The 22,861-nt window shown below is 44.3% G+C and overlaps 1 protein-coding gene across 2 annotated transcripts; it reads left to right on the top strand.

Annotated features, from left to right (window-relative positions):
* Positions 1–1,587: 1,587 nt before the first annotated feature.
* Positions 1,588–9,134, top strand: Polr2m (polymerase (RNA) II (DNA directed) polypeptide M). Of its 2 annotated transcripts, none has more exons than NM_178602.3 (4): positions 1,588–1,887; positions 3,766–4,404; positions 6,025–6,229; positions 8,031–9,134. In NM_178602.3, exons 1-4 carry the CDS (start codon positions 1,775–1,777, stop codon positions 8,172–8,174), a joined length of 1,101 nt encoding a protein of 366 aa, NP_848717.1. In that variant the 5' UTR covers positions 1,588–1,774; the 3' UTR covers positions 8,175–9,134. The 2 variants fall into 2 exon arrangements, with proteins under 2 accessions (NP_848717.1, NP_001158265.1); NM_001164793.1 differs by lacking the exon at positions 1,588–1,887 and adding an exon at positions 2,613–2,836.
* The last annotated feature ends 13,727 nt before the right edge of the window (positions 9,135–22,861 follow it).

Genomic DNA, 22,861 nt, shown 5'->3' with positions numbered 1-22,861 from the left:
GAAGAGAATAATGGAAATAGCAAGAGATAAGTTATAGTGAGAGAGCACAAGAGAAGTGTGGAGTGAAGAAACCACATGGATTAGAAGTAGGAAGATCAGCTGTAGGGAGGACTCCTTCTGGGGATGGTAAAAACACCTCACAAGTTCTTGAAGAATATTGGCTTTTATCTAATCACCAAAAATTCTTCTATCTTCCAAAATGAGTTCATATCTGATATATGGGCTTCCTGAAACCTAACTGTCCAGAACTAACTACATGCTGTGGTCTCTTAGATCTCTTAGCAATGCTTCAAAGATAATTGTTTCGAAGTCCATCAGGTATAAGTGTTATAAAAACAATGAAATGTGACTCTCCCTGAGAAGCCCATGCCCATCTCTGGGTATATGTTCCATTTGAGCACTTTTATATCTCTGAACACTCATACTTAGGCCTGTATGAAAATATTTTTTATTAGACTCCTATTCTCCTAGTCCTGAATATTTTCAGCATCAAAGTTACAAACCCTGGTTTGAAATCCCTAAAAGATTAGAGGAATTTCTCAGGCCGTGGAAGTCAAGAGTGGAGCCGTTCTTCCTTTCTATTCCCTTTGTTAATATGGCTTAATAAGCCCACTCTTAAGAGAAATGAGAGTTTATGTTGACATGAACATCTATTAAAAATGTTGACAGTGACTTGATCTGTGATCATTAAGAACTGAAAACAACTCAAATATCCTTCAGCATAAACACACAACTCACAATGCAATACTGCCTAGCAATAAAAAAGGGGCAGGGCAGCAAAGCCCGAATCAGAAACTGTCCAACTACTTGCCAAAGACGCTGTACTATTTTGCATCCTCTGCTCCCCCATTAGCAGTCTGTAGGAATCTCAGTCGCTCTTCATTATTTCCAACAGTTGACATGGTCGACCTTTCTAATTCCTGATATTCTGACTTGCTCAAATATTCAAATCTTGTTTTGTTTGAGACAGAGTCACTTTGCAACCTCGAATTCACTATGTAGATCAGGCTGGCCTTGAACTCAGTCAGCCAGACTTAAAGGCATGCACGACCATACCTGACTATATTGTTTCTAATATGCATTTTATTATAGCTAGCTATATTGGTCACTTGTTATTTTTTGAAGACTAAATTATGTTAATGTGTGTGTGTTTGTGCGCAGGTGTCTGGAGAAGCCAGAGTTTGTGAAGTGCCCTGGAGCTGCAGTCTAAAGGCATTTGTAAGCTACCCAACAGGGGCACTGGTACCCAAACTCTGGCATACTGCAAAAGCAGTATGCCCTCTTAGCCACTGAGCCATCATTATAACCCCGTTATTTATTTTAACTGTGATTAATGTCCATTCAGGAATCCCTGTAAATTTTTTGTCCAAAACTTTGATTGCTTAATCGTAGATGCGACGCTCTATTACTTTCGTCATATTTTACTTATTAGAAGTGAGTTTGTAAGTCTTTGACTTGAGTGTCCTATATTTCCCAGTGCACAGGCGAAAAGCCGGGAAAGCAAAAGGCCCATCCAGAGAAAGCCCGCCAAACCCAGACGCCTTGGCGGTGATGTAACTTCCGCCCCTGCACGCTTCCTCGGGCGTCCCCTCGTCCTGGCCTGTCCGTTTCCGGCATTTCAATAAAGCTCCCTTCGGCTCGGAGAAGCCGTGCTCTTCCGGGAAAATGGCGACTCCCGCTCGCGCTCCAGAGTCGCCGCCGGCCGCGGAGCCAGCGCCCGCCGTGGGCCCCGCCGGGGATCCCTGCCCGCCGCGCCAGCCGCAGCCCGTGCGCAATGTTCTCGCTGCCCCGCGGCTTCGAGCCCCCAGCTCCCGAGGACTTGGGGCGGCAGAGTTCGGCGGAGCTGCGGGAGAGGTTGAGGCGCCAGGAGAGACTTTTGCGCAACGAGTAAGCGGTGGCCCTGGGGTCGCGGTTGCGGGGGATCGGGATCAGGGAACAGGCTCTCAGGGATCGGGATCCGGGGACTTGGTCTCCCGCCCCGCCCCGCGGCCTGGCGCGCGAAGGTGACCTTGCGTGGCCAGGCCTCCCGAGCCAGGCCTGTCCTGTGCGCGGGCATGGCTCCATGCTGCCCGGCCCTCACTCGGCAGCCGCGCCTGCTCGATTTCATGTTCGCACTACAGCTTTGAACGAGCTCCGGTACCAAAGCCTCTTGATCGGAACGTGTGGGATTTCCTTCTCTCTATCTGAAGCCCCACTCTTTCCCCAACCATAGATTTGGAGAGCGGGCTGGAAAGTTTGGTTCATGCGTAGTGGGGAGAAGATGATAGCTGATTGCCTAAAGGCAGCTTTGTTTAGGAACAGGATTGAAGGAAGACGCCAAAAGGATATTTTCTGAGAGGTTTTTTTTTCAGCAAGGAGGGAAAAATGGACCATGAAGGCAATCGAGGGATTGGGGGAACTGGTGTAATAATTTGGAGACAAATATATATTAATAGTTAACAGGTGGTTGAAGTTTCTGGGGAGCAACAAAGAATAATGGGAAAATTGGGAGAGAGGGATGGATTTTAGGTTAATTTTTTATTTTGGGCGTATTCAGTTGAGGGAGTAATTGCAGGCATTTAGTTAATTAAAAGCCAACCGATTAAAACCCAGAGGAATGAGTATTAGGCACAAGAGAGAGAAGGCTGAAAAAAACCGAGAGGAACTCAGTTGCAGAGAGGCATTAATACTGTTGAAAACGTGGGAATAAATGTATCAGGAAAAATAGAGGACCCAAGGTTTAGCCCCCTTCTCCTGTTTGTTATATAACCAAGGAAAAGAACCAGAAAGGGAATTTTTGTCACTGAGGGAAAGGAGCCAATGACCATTTGGCAGGAGGGGTTCCTACTAGAAACAGGTAGGTATTTTGACTTTTCAAGATTGGGTTGTTAATTTTAGCAGTGAATTAACCTTCTGGTCTTGGAACATTTTTATACTCTTTAAGAGTTATTTGGCATCTCAAAGAACTCCTGTTTATATATGCTGAGTCTAGAAATATTAGCAGTTTGCCAGAAGCAACTGAGAATTCTTTCAAACACAGAACCACATAAGCAAGTCCATCTTCCTTTGTAAGATAGTGATGTTATCCCATTATGTAACCTCTGGCATTCCTCAGTTCATCGGGGTTCAGAGACCATGGCTTAAAACCCACTGGTCCTTATCATATATTTATTGTACAGGCTAACCATGTTTTCCTAAGTGCTTAAGACCATTATTTTATATTTTTAGGAGGCTTGGAATGTATGGGTAGAGTTAAGACCCAAATTTAAATATAAGTTTCAGTTGTTTCTTACACATGGCTTGAAGGTAATTTTATACCATGTTCCTTATAGCTTGGGGGGGCGGGTTGAGGGGTTCAAGACAGGGTTTCTCTGTGTAGCCCTGGCTGTCCTGGAATTCACTTTGTAGACCAGGCTGGCCTCGAACTCATAAATCCGCCTGCCTTTGCCTCCCAAGTGCTGGGATTAAAGGCGTGCGCCACCACGCCCTGCTCATAGTTTGGGTTTTGACTACACCTCATCATCCTGTGGTCAGGTGTGAAACTTTCCACCCTGAGAGAATTTCATTTCCCATTCAGAGCACTCCCTTGGGGGAGGGGTTAGAATAATTTTACGTGTTTGGTTATTGTCTTAAGCCAGATTTTTTAAAAATCAAAAAAAATTTTTTTTAAACTTTTAAGAGCCAGCTTTTCTTTGATTCCATTTTGCCTTTTAAATACTGTGTTCCCCATGTTTAAAAACATGCCTGTAATATGTATGTGCTGGTTTCTTTTTTTCCACTCCACAGAAAATTCATTTGCAAATTGCCCGACAAAGGTAAAAAGATCTCAGACACAGTTGCCAAACTGAAAGCTGCCATTTCAGAACGTGAAGAGGTTAGAGGGAGAAGTGAACTGTTTCATCCTGTTAGTGTAGACTGTAAGCTAAGGCAAAAAGCAACCACAAGAGCTGACACCGATGTAGACAAGGCCCAGAGTTCTGACCTGATGCTTGATACTTCATCATTAGATCCTGACTGTTCCTCAATAGACATTAAGTCATCTAAATCAACCTCAGAAACACAGGGACCTACACATCTCACTCACAGAGGCAATGAAGAGACTTTGGAGGCTGGCTACACAGTAAACAGCAGCCCAGCTGCCCACATCCGAGCCCGGGCGCCCTCATCCGAAGTTAAGGAGCATCTCCCCCAGCACTCTGTTTCAAGTCAAGAGGAAGAGATCTCCAGCAGCATCGACAGTCTCTTCATCACTAAATTGCAAAAAATCACAATTGCAGACCAGAGTGAACCCTCAGAAGAAAACACCAGCACTGAGAACTTTCCAGAACTGCAGAGTGAGACTCCTAAGAAGCCTCATTACATGAAAGTGCTAGAAATGCGAGCCAGAAACCCAGTGCCCCCTCCTCATAAGTTTAAGACCAATGTGTAAGTGTCACCGGAACAGGCTTGTCATAAGAGTGAATGTGTGTGGAGCTCAGAAAAAGAGTTCAAAGTGTCATACTAGTTGAGGGGATGTCATGTGAGGAGCATGTGGGTCGGATTGACCATACTGTCTGTGAAAGTAGACCAGAGGGGCTAGAATGGAAAACTGCTTTTGGAAAAAAAATGCTAGTTTTGAAGGCAAGTCATTAGAAGGGTTTTAAATAGCAGATGGGGAGTCTTGTGTTTCAAGACACTTAGACAATATTTCATAATAAACACAGAGTGGGAGGGCAGATGTACCATGACTTCTTTCAGTACCATTTGCTGGTGTGCAGCTCTCCTCTCAGTTGCTGTGTAAGCCAAGAGAAGCAATTGCAGGAGCTAATGGGAAAAAAAATAAAACAAAACTGTGTGCTCATTATAAGTAGGCAACAGAGCTGTGGGACACAGTGAAGTAAAGAGTCTGTTCCTTAAAGAGATTGGAATCTCGAGCACTCAAGGTTTACAAACTTGGAAGAAATTTTAAACTAAATGATAGCAATTTTTCAGGGAAAGGAGGTTAAAAGGATTTTTTTTTTTCTAAAAAATAAAACTAAACTTAGATTTGGGGAGATGGGGGGTGGGGGCTGGGAATCTTGCTTTGAGTGCTTTGCTGTAATGTTTCTGAGATCACCAGAACAACTAAAACTTTGAGGAGAAAAGAATTGCATTTGTAGGGAAGTAGTGCCGGGAAGTAGTGCCGGGTAACTGCCCATCTTTACATCTTTACATAGAGCCCGGGTGACTCAAAAGAGGGAACGTGGGTGTTCCTTCTTAGGAATGCTGAAAGTGTCAGAAGACCCACATCGTGTTTGTTGTTGCAGAGACTTAAACCTAATCCACTGACTATTGATGTTTTAACTTTAAATGGTTTCTTCTATTTAGAAACCAGGTCATAACACATTAATTTTTTAGCTAGGAAAGTGACCTTTGGTGAAGGCATCTGGATGAAGGGGTCTCATCTTCTGTGTCTGTCTCGCTTCTAGGAGGTTGCATTAAAAAACTAGGAGTGTCAGAAAGAGTTAGGTGGTCTGGTCACAGCCGTGTGGCCAGGAACAGGGAAGGTGAGAGATGAGCAGCGAGGACTACCAGGATTAGTAGGAAGTTTGAGAGAAAGAGCAGCCTGTGCACAGAAGAGACCTGGAGAGGCTGCAGGAGACACTGCAGTGGCATTGACTTGTGGAGGTTTGAGCACACAGTGAGGAAAGAGTGTGCTAGCAGAGTCTCAATCCCTTTCACAGGGGTGTACATCACATTCTGCATATCCGATACATTATGATTCATATAACAGTTGCAAAGTTACAGTTACAAAGTAGCAAAAAAAATGACTAGTTGGGGTCACCCCAACACAAGGAACTGTATTAAAGGGTCACAGCATTAGGAAGGTTGAGTGAATGAAATGAATATAAGGTGAGAGGAAGATAGAAAGTCAGGTTTGTATCCGTATATATACCCACGGTCAGCAGCAAGTATGGGCAGCCTGCTTTATGTTAACCTTGCAGAAGCAGTAGAATCCTGGGTTACCTGCGTTAAAGACCAACATTGTGCTTGTGCATGGATTAAGCCTGCTTTTCCTTTTTTCAGGTTACCCACACAACAGAGTGACTCACCAAGTCATTGTCAGAGGGGCCAGTCTCCTGCTTCCTCAGAAGAGCAGCGACGAAGGGCTAGGCAGCATCTTGATGATATCACAGCAGCGCGCCTCCTTCCGCTCCACCACCTGCCTGCACAGCTGCTTTCCATAGAAGAGTCGCTGGCCCTGCAGAGGGAGCAGAAGCAGAATTATGAGGTAATTCTAGAGTCTTGGGTTTTTCTTGCCTGTGTGTTGACTGCTGCTTTAGGAATCAGAATTTACTTTGACTGAATAGAGGGATTATATTCTAGACATGTGGTTGGCTGAGGCCATTAGCTCTTAGACATATGCCACTAGTTTTCAGCCACAAGGTTGCTGGAACTACAAGAAATCTCAGTGATTTACCAGAAGGCCAGGGGAGAGAATTGGAGTTATGGGGATCAGGCAACTGCTGCTTGGGACAGCATGTGCTTCTCTCCCATGTGTGGCTCCTTGGTGGTAAGACCTCACTCAGGGTCCTGTGTAGAGACATAGAGACAGTTCCCCCCAGTCCATCTACAGAGCAGGGGCCAACACAGAAGGGCAAGAGGTTGTGCTGGGTTACCAGCTGCTGAGAAGGAGCTTGAGACCATAATTCATGGTCCCTGTGAATAGAGGCCCCTCCTACTTTGGGTCTTAATCAGTTGTATATAGCACTGTTTTGCCTAGAATTTTTTTTTTTAATGTATATTGACCTTTAGTCCTAGCACTTTAATTGTAGCAGTTGGGAGTCTATGTAGCAAGTTCTAGGCCAGCCAGAGTTATAGATGGTGAGACCCTGTCTATAATAAAGTTTGTGCTCAGATTAGCAGGATGGGAGAAGTAAGTGTGGGGAGAATTGGAAGGATTAGTTATCTTAGATTGGAACACTGAGTTGAGTTTCTGGGAAAACAGTACCCCCTCTCCTGTGCAGCTGGACTTTATCAGGTGCCTTCATCTGACAAAGTCAAACTATCTCTGACTCCACCTTGGCTTTTCCCTAGCATTCAGCTTGCTGGGACTGATAGCTCTATGGCCTGTTGCGTTTCTTCCTCCCAGTACATTAGTACACTAAAATTAGCATCAGATCCAAGTGCTGTGCCAGAGGAATGACCTGTGAGTTGTCTCTGGACTTTTTTTCCCCCTCCTTTTTCGAGACAGGGTTTCTCTGTAGCCTTGACTGTCCTGGAACTCACTCTGTAGACCAGGCTGGCCACAGAAATCCTCCTGCCTCTGCCTCTCAAGTGCTGGGACTAAAGGTGTGCGCCACCACAGCCCAACGACTTTTTAAAAAAAAAAACAAAAAAAACCTCGAAACATTTTTAGGTTCAACCCTCAGCTTGAATTGTGTTGCCTTGACAGAATAGTAATTATGATACCAATTATGCCTACCCATATATCGTGGGCAGAGAGGAAGGACCTGCTATGGGCGGTACAGAAGTGTGGGTGGTACAGAAGGTGAATCAGATGAGCTGTGTAGCCTGCCAGCAGTTGGAGTAAAGTCTTGTGTGTGGAAAAGTCCACTGCACATCTGAATTTACGTGGACCTTTTCAAGTATAAATTTCTATAAGACTTCAGCATGCAGCATTAATGTTTTGGCTCTTTTTGTGCCATTTTGGTGTGTCCTTCAAATCTAGAAAACATGATTTAGTCTAGAGAAGAAAGTCAGTGGAAGATGTCAGCACCACATTGGTGATTTCTAACAAAGGCAGGTGGTTCACTGCATACGCGACACTTCGTGTGTCTATTAATGGCTGCTGTAGTGCCAAGCTGGTTTCTCAGTGTCTTGTGTGGAGGTGAGCTGTTTTGATTGCAGCTGGGAACTGCAGCAGGCTGACAGCTCTCGGAAACATTGCCCCATGTCTTGACAGGACACTAATGTCAGCTGCTTGTGTTGCCAGAGAGACAGTGGGAGCCAATGTTCCTTTATTTCCGGTCCTGCCACATATCTAAGGGGAGCTGTGGATGTGTAACTTGGCCTTTGTGTTTGTTTTAAAGGAGATGCAGGCAAAGCTCGCAGCACAGAAACTGGCCGAGAGACTGAATATTAAAATGCAGAGCTACAATCCAGAAGGGGAGTCTTCAGGGAGATACCGAGAAGTGAGGGACGAAGCTGATGCCCAGTCCTCGGATGAGTGCTGAAGACAGGGCTGGGACACCCCGAGAGCTGGCTGCAGAGCTCTCATTGGCTCATCGAACTTCCTAACAAGTATCAAGACCAGCGTCAGACCTTGTTGAGGGACAGCAGGTTTTTAAGTTACACAAAGGTAGCTACAAAGTAAGAACCCAGTTTGTCTTTCAGAAGACGCTCTTCACAGCTTGCACAGTTTAATATGTGAACCTTGTATTTGGCCGTATTGTGTTACAGTTTTGCAGTATGTTGTGCATTGGTCTGATATTTTAGTGTGAGTAGAGCACACGTTTTCTTTAGCTGCATTTTCCTTATCTGTACTCTTATCAGATAGTGCTGCTTACACCCTTTCTGGTGAAATACTTTGTTACCCCAGGCACCTAAAGTGAATTAGGAAGGCCTGGTTCCCTCGCTCAAGAAATGAAGTGTAAAGAATGGTCCACGTGCCTGCATGGACATGTTCCTGAGATGCTGGATGTGAAACACTGTGGAAGACACTCAGAAATGTTACAGCAAGTGCATTGGCTGATCCTGTCTCTCTGGGGTGACTGCTGTCTTCCTAGGATGAGGACAAGGAGCGCTGAAGAGGTGCTGGGCGGGGGAGGGTCTTCTGAGCTGGTGTGGGGAGCTGCTCCTGGCCTCCCTTGGCTTGAACTCATTGCTGTCTCGATGATAGGTCCCTGTACAGGGCGTTCACGTTTGGTAAGGAAACCGATGTTTTTCTAAGAGTTACAGTTGACTTGTGAGTACATTGCTTTTTTCATTTTTAAACCCAAAGAGGTGTTTATAGGCTGCAGAAACCTCAGTCATGTATGTACACATTTGTGTTGTTTAAAATGATTATATGATCGTTTTGAGCAAAGATAACAGTATGTTATCAAAAGCCTTTGTCTATTACGTGGAACTTGTAAAGAAGAAATAAAATACCAATCAGAGCAGCTCCCCGAGCTCATGGCGATGTGTTCTTGGTACTTGTTTGAGTTTCCGTTCTTTAAAAGCAGTGTTCATACATGAAGTTGGACTGAAAACACATTTAGATTAGACACATACTGGGAAGGGCTTGATTCCATAGTGGATGCTTCTAGCTGTCAGCACTTTCCACATCTCTCCCATGAAGAAAAGGTTGCTGTAAGAACAGTATGGAACCTGTGGTTTTAAAACTGCTAATAGGTGATTTCAAAACACATTGTTTTATATTCCTTATCTGGAATGAACTAGTGCTTCTAGAAGGCTGTAAAGGAGAGACCACACTCAAGCATGCAGTCGCAGTCAGTCCCCCTTGAGCTGACCACTTAGTCTGTCAATAGTCGAGTGTACTCTGATCTGCTTTCTGTGTAGCCATTTTATATGTATTATCAGTTTGCTTCATGTTTTGCAAACATTTCCTGTGTTAAATGTTTTATATCTCAACCATCTCAACCACAATATGCATTTTATGGCTGCTCTATAGCTTTTAAACAGTTGGATATCTTATGAAATGATTATATAACCAGTGCTTGGTGATGTGCGCAACACCTTGGACGTTCATTACATCTTGCCAGTCCCCAGAGCTGTTCTAGAAATGAACTTATGTTGTTCTTTTCTGTGAAGCTGGGGGTTGAACCTAGGGCTTAACACAGGCTGAGCAGTGCTCTACCACTGAGCTACATCACCAGCATCAGTTGACCTGATTTTTGAGACAAGGTTTCACTAAGATGCCCAGGTTAGCTTTGACCTTGCTTTTCTGCTTCAAGGCTTATAGGCCTTAGCCATTAGACACACTTGAGAAGTGAAATTTCTAAGTAAAATTGCAGAGTTTTTGAGGGGCTTGGTGTATGTTACTCACTACAGAGGTTATTTATAGTTCTACTAGAGATAAATAATTTAAAGTTAATACTTAAAGGATATTTGTAAATTAGTGAAAATTTAAATGCCTTTAAAATAAAATACATTTATTAATGAAGGTTAGATTTTTTTTTTTTTTTTTTTTTTTTAGCTTTATAGGTTAGTGAAGAGCTTTTTTTTTTCTTCTGAGAATGGCATTATCCATTTGCAATCTTTTGGAGAGTTTGCCTGCTTTCTTTACCAGATCTGATGAATGAAGTGTCCCTACCCTTTTATACTTTGTCAGGCAATTATTTTTTAGTGGGTGGGCCAATTGCCTTTTAATATAACTGATGATGTTTGATTTTGGCTTTATCCAGGAGCCTTCCTTTGTTTGTGTGCTTTAAAAGACTTGGTTTTTGTTTTTGTGTGTCCATCCTCCCACCCCCACCCCGTCCCCCCATTGTCCTACCCCTACCCACCCCCTCCATGGCCTTACTTTGTAGCTCTGACTGTCCTGAAGCTTAATTATTACACGGACCAGGCTGGCCTCAATCTTAAGAGAGATCTACCTGTCTCTTGTCTCTTGAGTTCTGTTATTAAAGACATTTCCTGCCTTTTCAACAGACTTCTTAACCCAGCAATGGCTATTTGTCTCTTCGCTTATCTTCCCTGGCCCCCCATATTTTCGTTTAAAGACTTTTTTTTTCCCAGTTTTGTGTATGTGTGTGCATGTCTGTGAGAGTATACACATATAAGTGCAGGTGCCTGTGGAAGCCAGAAGAGGGCATCAGATTCCCTTGAGCTGGAGTTGGAGTCAGCTGTGAATTGGGAACAGAACTGAGTCCTTTGCAAGAGCAGTGTGGCATCTTAACTGCTGAGCCATCTTCTCGCCAATCCCTTTATTCATTTTTTATAGTTAATCTTTCAATGAGAAGAGAGTTTAATCTTTTGTTTCCATGCATCAACTCATTTAGTCTGAACAACTCTGGGGTGAAAGGGAAGCGTCTGCTTCATATCAGACCTCTGTGGACCCTGGCTGAGGGAAGAGTTGCACACTACTTCCTGCTGAATATGCTACAGTTGGTTCAGTATCAGAAGCCATCGTGTTTTCTGTTTTGTAAAAATAGGATAGGAAAGTCCTATAAAGATGCCTTTTATGTCTTAGGCCTATTTCTGTTGTTTTTGTTTTTACTGTTTTTTTCGAGATAGGATTTCTCTGTATAGCCCTGGCAGTCCTGGAACTCACTCTGTAGACCAGGCTGGCCTCCAACTCAGAAATTCGCCTGCCTCTGCCTCCCAAGTGCTGGGATTAAAGACGTGTGCCACCACGCCCGGCTTGTCTTTGTATCCTTACTGGTACATACACAGATAGATGGATTTTAACTTTCGGTACTCAAAGAGCTTAATATTTGTCTAGTTATATCTGCTATAAATATCCTCTGCATTTTGGGGTATTTTATCCTTTTTATGGTGTATTGCTAATAAACACTTGGGGTGGCAAATACAAATTTTTTACTCAGTGGAGGTTTTAAAATTTTTATTTTTACTATGTATGGTTTCTTAAAATGAATTCTTTCCTATTCTGAACTTATCAATTTATAGGCTTTTTTATCAATTTATTTTTATCTTATGTTTATGGGTGTTGTCTGCATGTATGTTGGCACTGCATATATACATTGTCCACAGAAGGCAGAAGAGGGCATTGGTTCCTCTAGTTACTATTCTGTTTCTTTGATAAAACACAAAGGTGGCCTAAAGAATGCATTTAGGCTTATGATTCCAGAGAGATAGAGGCCATCATGGCGGGGAAAGCACTGCAGCAAGTGGCTGGCATGGCGGCCAGAGCAGGATGCCAGCCAGAGCAGGATGCTGAGAGCTCACATCATTAACTGCAAGCGTGCAGCAGAGGGAGCTGGACATGGGTTAAGATTAGGAGCACCCAAAGCCTGAACCTCCCCCCAAAAGTCAAACAGTGCTGTCAACTGAGGACCAAGCAGTCAACTGTATGAGCTTATGGGGGACCTGCTTACGTTCCACATGGGCCAGCAACCATCTGTAACTCCAGTTCCCAAGGAGGTAAGTTCGTGTGTGTGTGTGTGTGTGTGTGTGTGTGTGTGTGTGTGTGTGTGTGTGTCGAGATGGCCCAGTGGTAAGAACACTGACTGCTCTTCTGAAGGTCCTAAGTTTAATTCCCAGCAACCACATGGTGGCTCACAACCGCCCGTAATGAGATCTGACGCCCTCTTCTGGTGTGTCTGAAGACAGCTACAGTGAGTGGAGTTGACCGGAGGGAGCAGAGGTCCTGGATTCAATTCCCAGCAACCACGTGAGGGCTCACAACCATCTGTACAGCTACAGTGTACTCATATGCATGAAATAAAATAAATAAATCTTTTTAAAAAATCTTCATGGTTAGGGGATGCTTTATATGTTTGCCTTTTGTATTAGGTCTTTATTTCACCTGGGATAGAGTCGTCACTGTGAGTAGGGAGAGTGGGGCTTAGGTAGCCACTTGGCCTGGCATTGTGTAATCCAAGTACAATCCTCCCTGCTCCCCTCCTGCTTCTGCTCTATATGTCTGGCATTTGGGCAGTCTCTCCTTATTCTCATTAATCTATGTGTGTTAGTGGCATTGCCTTAATGGCGGGAGCAAAGCCTCTGTCTTGTTCTTCAAGTTGATTGGCTACTTTTATTTTACTTTTTTGTTTTAGATGTATGTATGTATGTATGTATGTATGTATGTATACAGCACTCTGGCTACATGTATGCCAGCAGGCCAGAAGATTATTATAGATGTTATTACATATCTCATGATTATGAGCCACCATGTGGTTGCTGGGGATTGAACTCAGAATCTCTGGAAGAACAACCAGTGCTCTTAACCTCTGAGCCTCTCTCCAACCCTATTAGCTATTTTTTAAAAAGCTTTATTTTTCTCTTATGTATATGAGTATTCTGCCTACATATGCATATATGTACCATTAATGTGTCTGGTGCTTGAGGAGGCCAAAAGAGGATATCATGTCCCTTGGGACTGGAGTTAGGATGGCTGTGAGCTACCATTTGGGTGCTAGGATGAATCAGGGAGTTGAACAGCCAGTGCTTTTAACCAGGGAGCCACCTCTCCAGCCCCTGGTTTGTTATTTCTAAATGTATTTCCCATTTTCATAAAAATGCAGAATTTTAGGAGCCAGCTTGTCATGGCTTGGGAATACAAACTCATTTTACTAAGGTGTCTGGCCTGTCACCCAGTCTGTCTCTTTATCCCTAGCATTCTGTTCTGAAATCCAGCAGGTGGGATTGGCACCGTGTTCTCTCCTGAAGTATGCCATCATTATTCCCAAGGGTGCCACTTTAATCTCGATAGAAATTTCAGAGTGCTGCATTCGTCATTCGTATCGATATCTACTGGTACGTAGTTCCGGTAAAGAAAAGGTAACAGCACAGAAAAACCCTGTCTCGAAAAACAAAAACAAACAAACAAACAAACAAACAAAAAAAAAGAAAAGAAAAGGTAACAGTGAAACTATTTTTAAAAATCAGATAGGGGCTTGAAAAATGGAGCAAGTCTGCAGCAGTCTCCATTTTTAAGTGGCTCCATCAAGAAAAGGACGCTTACTGATGCTTGGGCCAAGAGTAAGCTCTTCATATCATAGTTGTCAATAGAACTAGTTTTTCATTTCCACAGGCCCATCTGTAATCCACACTGCATTCCCAGGGGAGCCTGGATGGTCACTGCCAGCCAAGGTAGAAGCAAATGCTCTCCTTCCTGTAAGGGGCGTGAGGTGATTAGTTCAGGGCCACTCTGAGGCTATGAAGAAAACCCAGCACCTGTTTCTCAAGTTCTCAATAGAGATTTGTGGTATGAATACCACAAATGAAGGCTGCAGTGGGCTTTTCAGAGTGAATCTTAGGCAAGGTCTTCAGATAATCTGGGGTCATTTGTCTCATCTGTGACACTACAGAAGAAATTTAGAGTACTTTTTAGTGTGACACATGCATGCACACACGAGTGCACACCCGAATGCCAGAGGTTGATGTTTTGAGTGTCTCTCAGTTACTCTCTACCTTCTGTTTTAGACAGTCTAGAGTCTGTCTACCTGTTGGGCTAGGCTAGCTGGCCAGAGAAGCCCCAGGGATCTCCTTTCTCTGACTCAGTGGGACCACAGGCACACTGCTGCTGTGCCTGGCCTTACATAGCAGTTGGGGACCTGAGGGACCCTCATACTTGCCTGCCAAGCACCTTCTCAGGACCACTGTCTCCCCAGCCCTCTAGGATACTTGCTTTTCAGTCATTCTTTGATCGTTTTAGCAACTGCTTGTATCTTTCTCTTCCCTCTTTTTTTATTTTTATTTTTTCTTTTCCTTCCTTCCTTCCTTCCTTCCTTCCTTCCTTCCTTCCTTCCTTCCTTTCTTTCTCTCTCTCTCTCTCCCTCTCTCTCTCTCTCTCTCTCTCTCTCTCTCTCTCTCTCTCTCTCTCTCTCTCTCTCTTTCTTTCTTTTTTGAGACAGGGTTTCTCTGTATAGCCCTGGCTGTCCTGGAACTCACTCTGTAGACCAGGCTGGCCTCGAACTCAGAAATTCGCCTGCCTTTGTCTCCCAAGTGCTGGGATTAAAGGAGTGTGCCACCATGCCCAGCTTCTTTCTCTTCCCTCTTAATAATTTGTCACACAAAGTGTTTCAGAAGAGCATCGAGGAACGATGTGGGTGTCCTAGACTTTGCTCAGACAAGTAGGTAGACCGAACAGTTGACTCCCTTGGGTTCAAGGCACAGTTTGTGATGTTACCAGAAAGGAGAAAAGACTTGTCTTTGTACAACAAAAGTCAAGTGCTTGTGCTCAATAAAGGGGTTATATTTCTAGCTCTTTATGGGGAGCAGGAAAAAAATCATTTTTAAAAGCACGGCAAGTCTCATTATTGACCAGCTGCCTGACAGCAAGGAGAAACTTAAAGCTATTATTTTAATTTCTGGCTAAAGTGAGGAAGCATTGATACTGGGCTGATGAAATAAACCTCACATTGGAGAATTCTGAACTACAGCCAGGCCACAAATCAGAGCCCATTCTGAAAGCACAGCACAAAAGCCTGGACAATTAACTATGATCTATTACTTCCTAGATAACTTTAGAAAACTAGATTTAAAAAAAGAAAGAAAGAAAGGAAGGAAGGAAGAAAGAAAGAAAGAAAGAAAGAAAGAAAGAAAGAAAGAAAGAAAGAAAGAAAGAAAGCAAGCAAGCAAGCAAAGGCGAGTGAGCCACTGGGATAGCATTAGGTGGTTAGACTCAGGACTTAAATACCATTAATCCAATGGGAAGTTTTGGGTTCTCCCAACTACGACAAAGCCTGTAAGATGAAGTCAGCCACCCCTTATCTGAATATATGGGGTATGTTTGGGGAGAACACAGTCTCAAAGTGTGGTTTTTATGGAGCACTTTGAAGGCGAAAAGTAGATGAAAACCTTATTGTAATGATGGTAACGATTATGACTGAAGTAGGTTAGAAGTACCTTCTGGCATACGAAGCAAAATGTTTTTCTTTTTTTCTCCTTTCTTTCTTTCTTTCTTTCTTTCTTTCTTTCTTTCTTTCTTTCTTTCTTTCTTTCTTTCTTTTCTTTCTTTTCTTTCTTTTTTTTTTTTTTTTTGAAGCAAAATGTTTTTAAATGACCACTGCAAAAAACTAGATGGGAATCTGGTAAGATGATTGAGGGGGGAGGGTGGGGATGGGGAGAGCTGACTGCCACCAAGCCTGATTGATGACTGGAGTCCCGGCTCTAGATCCCAAATGGCAGAAGAAGAGAGCAAGAGTTGTCCTCTGACCCCCACATGGGCATGCACACATGTATGGACACTCTTGAATGCAGAGACGGAAAAGGAATAAATAGGTGAATAATAAATGCAAAGTTTAAAAACAGGAACCACCAATTTAAAGAAAAAAATATTAAACTTTAAATTTAGTGTTAAAGACAATTGAGAAGGGGAGGTCTCATGAGGCCTCACCCCTCCCTCCCTGAGTGTCTATAGACAGTGAATGGTTGCTAAGGGAGGGGAAGACTATGTAACCATGAACAAGGTGCTCCTGGAAGCAACCTTAGTGAAACTCAAGGGGTCATAAAAACATAGACATGAACTAGAAGAGGTTGTGGTGACTTAAATGACAAATGTCCCCCATAGACTCAAATATTTGCACACTTGTTCCCTGGCAGGGGATGCTTTCTGGGGAAGTTAAGGTGGTGGAACCTCAGAGGAAGTATGTCACTGAGTGGGGTGACTTGAAGAGTGTACAGCCTCTCCCCACTTCCAGTGTGCTCTCTGCTTCCTGTTTGTGACTGCTATGTGATCTCCCATCATCCTGTGCCATTTGCTACCACACCTTCTCCACCGCCATGGATCCTCCCAGGAACTATCGAGTCCAAATAAACACTTTCTTCTATAGGTTGCCTACGTCATGGTATCTTATCCCAGCAGCACAGTCATAGTAACTAGTGCAGAGGATAATGATCAGCTGGAGTGGGAGTGGGAGGTAAGCAAGAAGGGGTAACGGGGGTGAACGTGATCAAAGGACATCATATGCATGCATGAAAATGTCATAGTGGAACCAATTGTTCTGTATGATAGTTTGTGCTGATGAAAACAGACATCAATTGAGAACAGTGAAGAATATAACAGCTGTGTGGACAAACGATGGAGCATTTACTGAGTTTTGGAGAGTCTGCTTCATATGGGAAAAAAATCAGTAAGGCAGAAGAGTAAGACTCAACATTTGGAGCACTTAGGTGTGGTCCTTAAGGGTTGTGGGGTGTTTTTGTGCGTGTATACTTTGTCTGAAATGTTGCTAGGAAATACATGTGTATCATCTGTGGGTTCCACACTGGAAATGGGGAAACCGAGACACAGAGCAGCAGGAAGCCTTGGTATGGCTGTGCAGCTGTGTCTGAGAGAGCCAACTCTTTTTGCCCAGTGTCTTTGTTTACTGTGAGCCATCTTACAATAAATTTAACACTTTTTTTTTTACAGTTACAGAAAAGTTACTGTGCCAGAAGCCTCTTTTTGAATTTAAAAACCACACACACACACACACACACACACACACACACACACACACACACACACATTTACTTCCTTTACATAGCGTTAACTATTGCAGGTGAGTCCATTTACTAACACGGTTTCAGTCTGGAGGATGTACTGTGTACTGATGTCATTCATAAATACAGTCCCGTCCCTTGGCTGCCTGACTTGGTGTTTTGAATGGGCCCAGCTTTATAGCACCTCCTCCTGTAGGTTTTTAGCAGCTTGAATTGTCTCTCCTGATGCAACGCCTTACCCATCCTTCTATGGTGGTTCAGTCATCCACCACCTACTGGAGCACCTGACCATTATTGATCTTACTATTGATCCTGGTGCATGTTAGTTCTACCAGGTGACTTCCTGAGGGAAGCTGGTCTTAAATGGGACTAGAAGCCAGCAAGTTTTATGGGAATGGATGGGTGGCAGGAGAACAGAGGAGAGATGGAGAATGGAAAGTAGGGGAGAGTAATGGCAGCTGGTCCTGGTCAGCTTTAATCATCAGCTTGAGGAGAGGCCTCAAGTGAGGAATTTTCACTGCTGTAAAAGGGTCTGGTCCACTGTGAGCAGCACCGTCCCTAGGCAGACAGTCCTGGGCTGAGTAAGAAAGCAAGCTGAGCATGAACCCGCCAGCATCCGTGTGGTCCTTAAGTTCTTGCTCAGTTTTCCTCAATGATGGACTGTAACCTAGAATTGTGTACTAAAATAAACCCTTCCACACACAAGTGGCTCTTTGTTGCAACAAAATGAAACTATGGTGGGGTTTTGTGCTAAATGTGAACCCCAGATTTGACTAGACTGGCCAGACAGCAAGGCTCAGGGATCCTCCTGTATCCACCTCCCCAAAATTGGGATGTAGGCACAAATCACAGTGCCTGGCTTTTTACATGGATGTTGGTGATTGAACTCAGGTCCTCTTGTTTGTGTGGCAAGCACTTTCCATCTCCAGCCCCAAAAGTTTCTCTCCCTGCTCTCTTTTTCTTTTTTTTTCTTCTCTCTTCTCCTCCTCCCCTCCCCTCCCCTCCTCTTCTCTTCTCCCTCTACTCCTTCTTCTCCCTCTCTCCTCCTTCCTTCCTTCCTTCCTTCCTTCCTTCCTTCCTTCCTTCCTTCCTTCCTCCTTCCGTCCTTTCATCTGAATCAAGTATTGATGCTCTGGGGACTGAAATGCATGCAGTGATCACACACTGAAGTGAGTGTAGTGTGCAGCGTGGTACTCGTGCTCCTTGGAGAGAGGACTGGATAGAATGCAAAGGAGAGAGGCAAGCTTGAAGGGACATCACAAGGATGTGATGAGGTCTATGCAAAGGCCTCAGGCGATCTCATGGTGATGGAACAGAACTCAGCTCAGGTTCCCTGTAGGGAGTAGGAAGGGCTGAACATCTAGTGATAGCCCCCAGTACCTATGGATACTGCATTAGGACACTGCATCTCTGCAAACATTATCAAATGAAATGTTCCCCAGTATAATCACTCTGTGTTTAGAGTAAGTCTTAAACACAATGGCAGTGGGACACTGGGAGGAAGGAGAGGGAGGTCTGGGGTGATGTCCCAGGGAGTGAGATGCTTGTTGGGTAAATGTGAGGGCTTGAGTTTGGATCCCTAGCACCACGCACAAGCAGTGTGGCCGTGTGCACCTGGGATGCAAGAACTGGAAAGGCAAAGGCAGAAGGATTGGTCCCTGGAGCTTGCTGTTCAGTGAGTGCCAGCTTTAGTGAGAGACTGTCTTGAAAGTTGAGAGTGAGTGAGGAAGACACTGAACTTGACCTCTGGCCTCCACGTGCACACTTGCACACACATGTACACACATGAATACATACGCATGAGAGAGAGGAAGACACACACACAGAGAGAGAGAGAGAGAGAGAGAGAGAGAGAGAGAGAGAGAGAGGAGAGAGAGAGAGAGAGAGAGAGAGGAGAGAGAGAGGACTGGACACTCCTCAGGCTGACACAGAAGGCCAGGTGTAAAGGGTGACCTGCTGCCCCCAGGAATTTTGGAGAGGCAAGGACTAATTCATTTAGAGCCTCCGGAAGGAGCCGGCCTGCCAACAACTGGACTTAAGGCCTTGGTACACATAGCTTTGAGGAAATACCTTTCTGCTGTTTTAAGCCACCCAGTTTGTGGTAATTTGTTATGGCAGCTCCAGGAAACTAATACAAGAAGCCAGACCCTTTTACCATGTCTGACCAATCACTGGCTGTAGAAAGCATGATCCTGGCAGGAAAGCATGACCTTGAGTGAGCCAGCCTGCGTCAACTGAAGCAGGCTCAAAAGAAGGCCGACAGGGTCTTGGTCTGGCAGCTTTCCCAGCAGCTGGGGGATGTACTCTTTATTCTGGAAGAGGCCACTTCTCTGTCCCCCAGTTTTCCCCATCTACATAATGGGAACTTTTGCATAGGCATCAGGAGATTAAATTAGTTAATCATGCAGATAGCTAGCACTTACGGAGCACTTACTGTATAAGTACCAGGCGTGCCAGCACACAAATGTATTTACAATTGCAAAATGCACAACGTATCATAGGTCTCCAGTAAAGAGGTGCCAATTAAGGAAAGACTTCCCAGGTCACTTGCCCACCAGAGCCGTGACAGAATCCTTACCTCCCAACTTTTGGGCACATGTTTCTATAACAGACCCCTTCTCTATGTGTTCCCATGCATGGCTTTATTTCACAGAAATGATATTTTTATGCCGTTGAAATATGTGCTTCAACAGAGAAATGCTATTTTGCCTCATTATCTAAAGGGAAGAATGGAGCTGTATACAGTTCATTTGCGCTCTTTCCGGCAGACCCTCTATGACCAAAGGCATTGATTTGTGGGACACGCTGGGGCAGGAAGGCAGCTGGGAGCTGGGCACAGCTCCCAGCTGCCTGCAGATATGCGGCCACTGGCACTTCCCATCCCCAGCCTCTGCTGACATGGCATTCCTGAGATGTGGGAGAGGCCAGATCCTATCATTTTAAAGAGGACAGAGTGAAGGACAGATTAGCTGAGTTGCCCCCTTAATTATGTGGCAAGCTAGAGATGGAGCCCAGAATTGAATCCAGATTTCTGAGGTCTCAGATGGGATTTCTCATCAGGAGGCCCTGCCACATTCCTTCCCTGGGATCCTTCCTCACTCTGGATCCCAGGATACACACCTGGGCTGAGTTCGTGGGTGGCTGCTCTTGTGTGTCCCTGGGCTCACTGCTTCTAGTGCATTCCATTGATTCTTGAGGAGAGAGAGAGAGAGAGAGAGAGAGAGAGAGAGAGAGAGAGGAAGGAAGAAAGAAAGAAAGAAAGAAAGAAAGGAAGGAAGGAAGGAAGGAAGGAAGGAAGGAAGAAAGAAAGGAAGAAAGAAAGAAAATAAATTTCTGGCTCTTAGAAAATGGTCACTTTATTGAAGATCAGCCTTAGGCTATGGTGGTCTGATAGGATACATGGGACAATTTCAATATTTTTGTATCTGTTGAGGCCTGTTTTGTGGCCAATTATATGGTCAATTTTGGAGAAGGTTCCGTGAGGTGCTGAGAAGAAGGCAAAGACTAGGCTGGGGCCTAGCAAACACAGAAGTGGATGCTCACAGTCAACTATTGGATGGATCACAGGGCCCCCAATGGAGGAGCTAGAGAAAGTATCCAAGGAGCTAAAGGGATCTGCAACCCTATCGGAGGAACAACATTATGAACTAACCAGTACCCCAGAGCTCTTGACTCTAGCTGCATATGTATCAAAAGATGACCTAGTCGGCCATCACTGGAAAGAGAGGCCCATTGGTCAGGCAAACATTATATGCCCCAGTACAGGGTAATGCCAGGGCCAAAAAATGGGAATGGGTGGGTAGGAGAGTGGGGGGGGGCACTTTTGGGATAGCATTGGAAATGTAATTGAAGAAAATACGTAATAAAAAAAAAAGAAAATGGTCACTTTATTAAGAATAACACTGCTAAGATGCAGCTTGCTTAAATGTTCTTAAACACATTTATTTTGTCAATAATTTTTGGCATGGCCTATTTAGAACCAAGAGAGAAGTCTCTTTCAGACTGGACCTACATATTTCATTTCAGAAGAATCTGTGTATAGAAGCACTAGCCAAATTATGAATGTTAAAAGGAATGTTGCCCAAGAGCATAACTCTTAGGTAAAATTTATGTTGACCCAATCTGTCAATGAACAGGAAGGGCAGGAGCCATCCGGAAGTTTCTGTAGGGAACTCTTTCACTATGGGAGCCGTGCTGTGAGTTTTCACCACTAGAGGGCTAGACCCAAATCATGTACAATGTACAGTCATTACTAACAATGTCCCCAAGTACAGCCATTCATGGTTTCCAGGATTTTTGGCACAGCTGGTTTCCTAACAGGGTACCTTACCTTGAGACTACTCCGCCACTGACCTTGGATACATGTTCTGACTATGTGCTTTCAATCCCAGTTCATATTTCAAACTGGAACAAGCAGCACAAAAAAGCCAGTTTGCAAACTTTTATTATAAGGATTCATTTTTATTTAATGAGTGTTTGCCTGCATGTGTGTGCTCCACGTGTGTGCAGTGTTTGCGGAGGCCAGAAGAGGACGGGGGATTCTCTGGAGTTACAGTTGTGAGCCACTATGCAGATGTTGAGATCTGAATCCAGCTTGTGCTCTTAACCACCCATCTCTCCAACCCCAAGTTTGCAAATTTTCACTGCGTTCTTCCTATCCAGAAATGCTTTGTGAAATCTCCAAGGCTGATACTTGCCTAGCCGTCAGCCTGGTTAGTGTCCAGGCCTAGTCCCTGTATCCCAGCCTAGATCATCACTGGAGACAGAAATCATTTTCATTTTATTTTATCTGGAGCTGCAGCAGTGAGTCTTCTTCAAAGAGCTGAGAAGCCCTCTCTTTCCTCTCTCCTGCCTCTCTGTGTGATGTGCCATCCCCCACCCTCTCCACCCCACCCCACCCCACCCCACCAGTATTGGAGAAAGGGTTTATTTTGTCTTATAATTCCATAGAGATACAGTACATCTGGATCTGAAAGAGGTGAGGGTGGCCTGTCCTGTTTTATCAGCAACTTTGAAGAGAGGGAGACCTTTGAGGCCTTCTTTAAAGTGAGACACTTCATGTTGGTTTTAGTTAGATCCAACCATCATGCATGCAACCTAGTTTGCTTGGCTGGCCATCCATCCATCTATCCATCCATCCATCCATCCATCCATCCATCCATCCATCCATCCATTCACCCAGCCACTTAGCCAGCCAGCCAGCTAGCCAGCCTGCCTGCCCACTGGTGCTCCCCAAAATCTATTACAAATCAGCAGTCCAGTGGAAAACACACTGTTGTTAATAGAATGTAATAGATGCAATGGAAGCAGGAATTCTACTCAACTCTCCAAATGCTTTTGTTCACTTTCTTCCATATTCCAAGTACTGAAGTCATTTGAAGGTCTATACTCACAGGGCTTAGGCACATCACCAGCTAATGCTGTGTTGCCTTGAGTGCTAGTTTTTGTTTGTTTGTTTGTTTGTTTGTTAACCATGACTTTTCTTTCTTTTTTTTTTTTTAAGATGTATTTTATCTATGTAAGTACATTGTCCTTCTTCTCGGACACACCAGAGGAGGGCATCAGATCCCATTACAGATGGTTGTGAGCCACCACCATGTGGCTGCTGTGAATAGAACTCAGGATCTCTGGAAGAGCAGCCAGTGCTCTTAACCGCTGAGCCATCTCTCCAGCCCAAGTGCTGGTTTTTAAAGTGTGTTCTTTGGCTGTCGAAATGGTTTAGCAGGTAAAGGTCTAGTGGAATAAGTCTGGAAACTGGCCTTAGATCCCCTGCATAAGGTGGGAGGAAAGATCTGACCTCTGCACTCTG

This window comes from Mus musculus, chromosome 9 (genome assembly GCF_000001635.26).
Source record: "Mus musculus strain C57BL/6J chromosome 9, GRCm38.p6 C57BL/6J".
NCBI classification, from domain to species: domain Eukaryota; kingdom Metazoa; phylum Chordata; class Mammalia; order Rodentia; family Muridae; genus Mus; species Mus musculus.
Note: the sequence above shows the minus strand (reverse complement) of the source record. Positions and strands in the feature narration are given on the sequence as shown.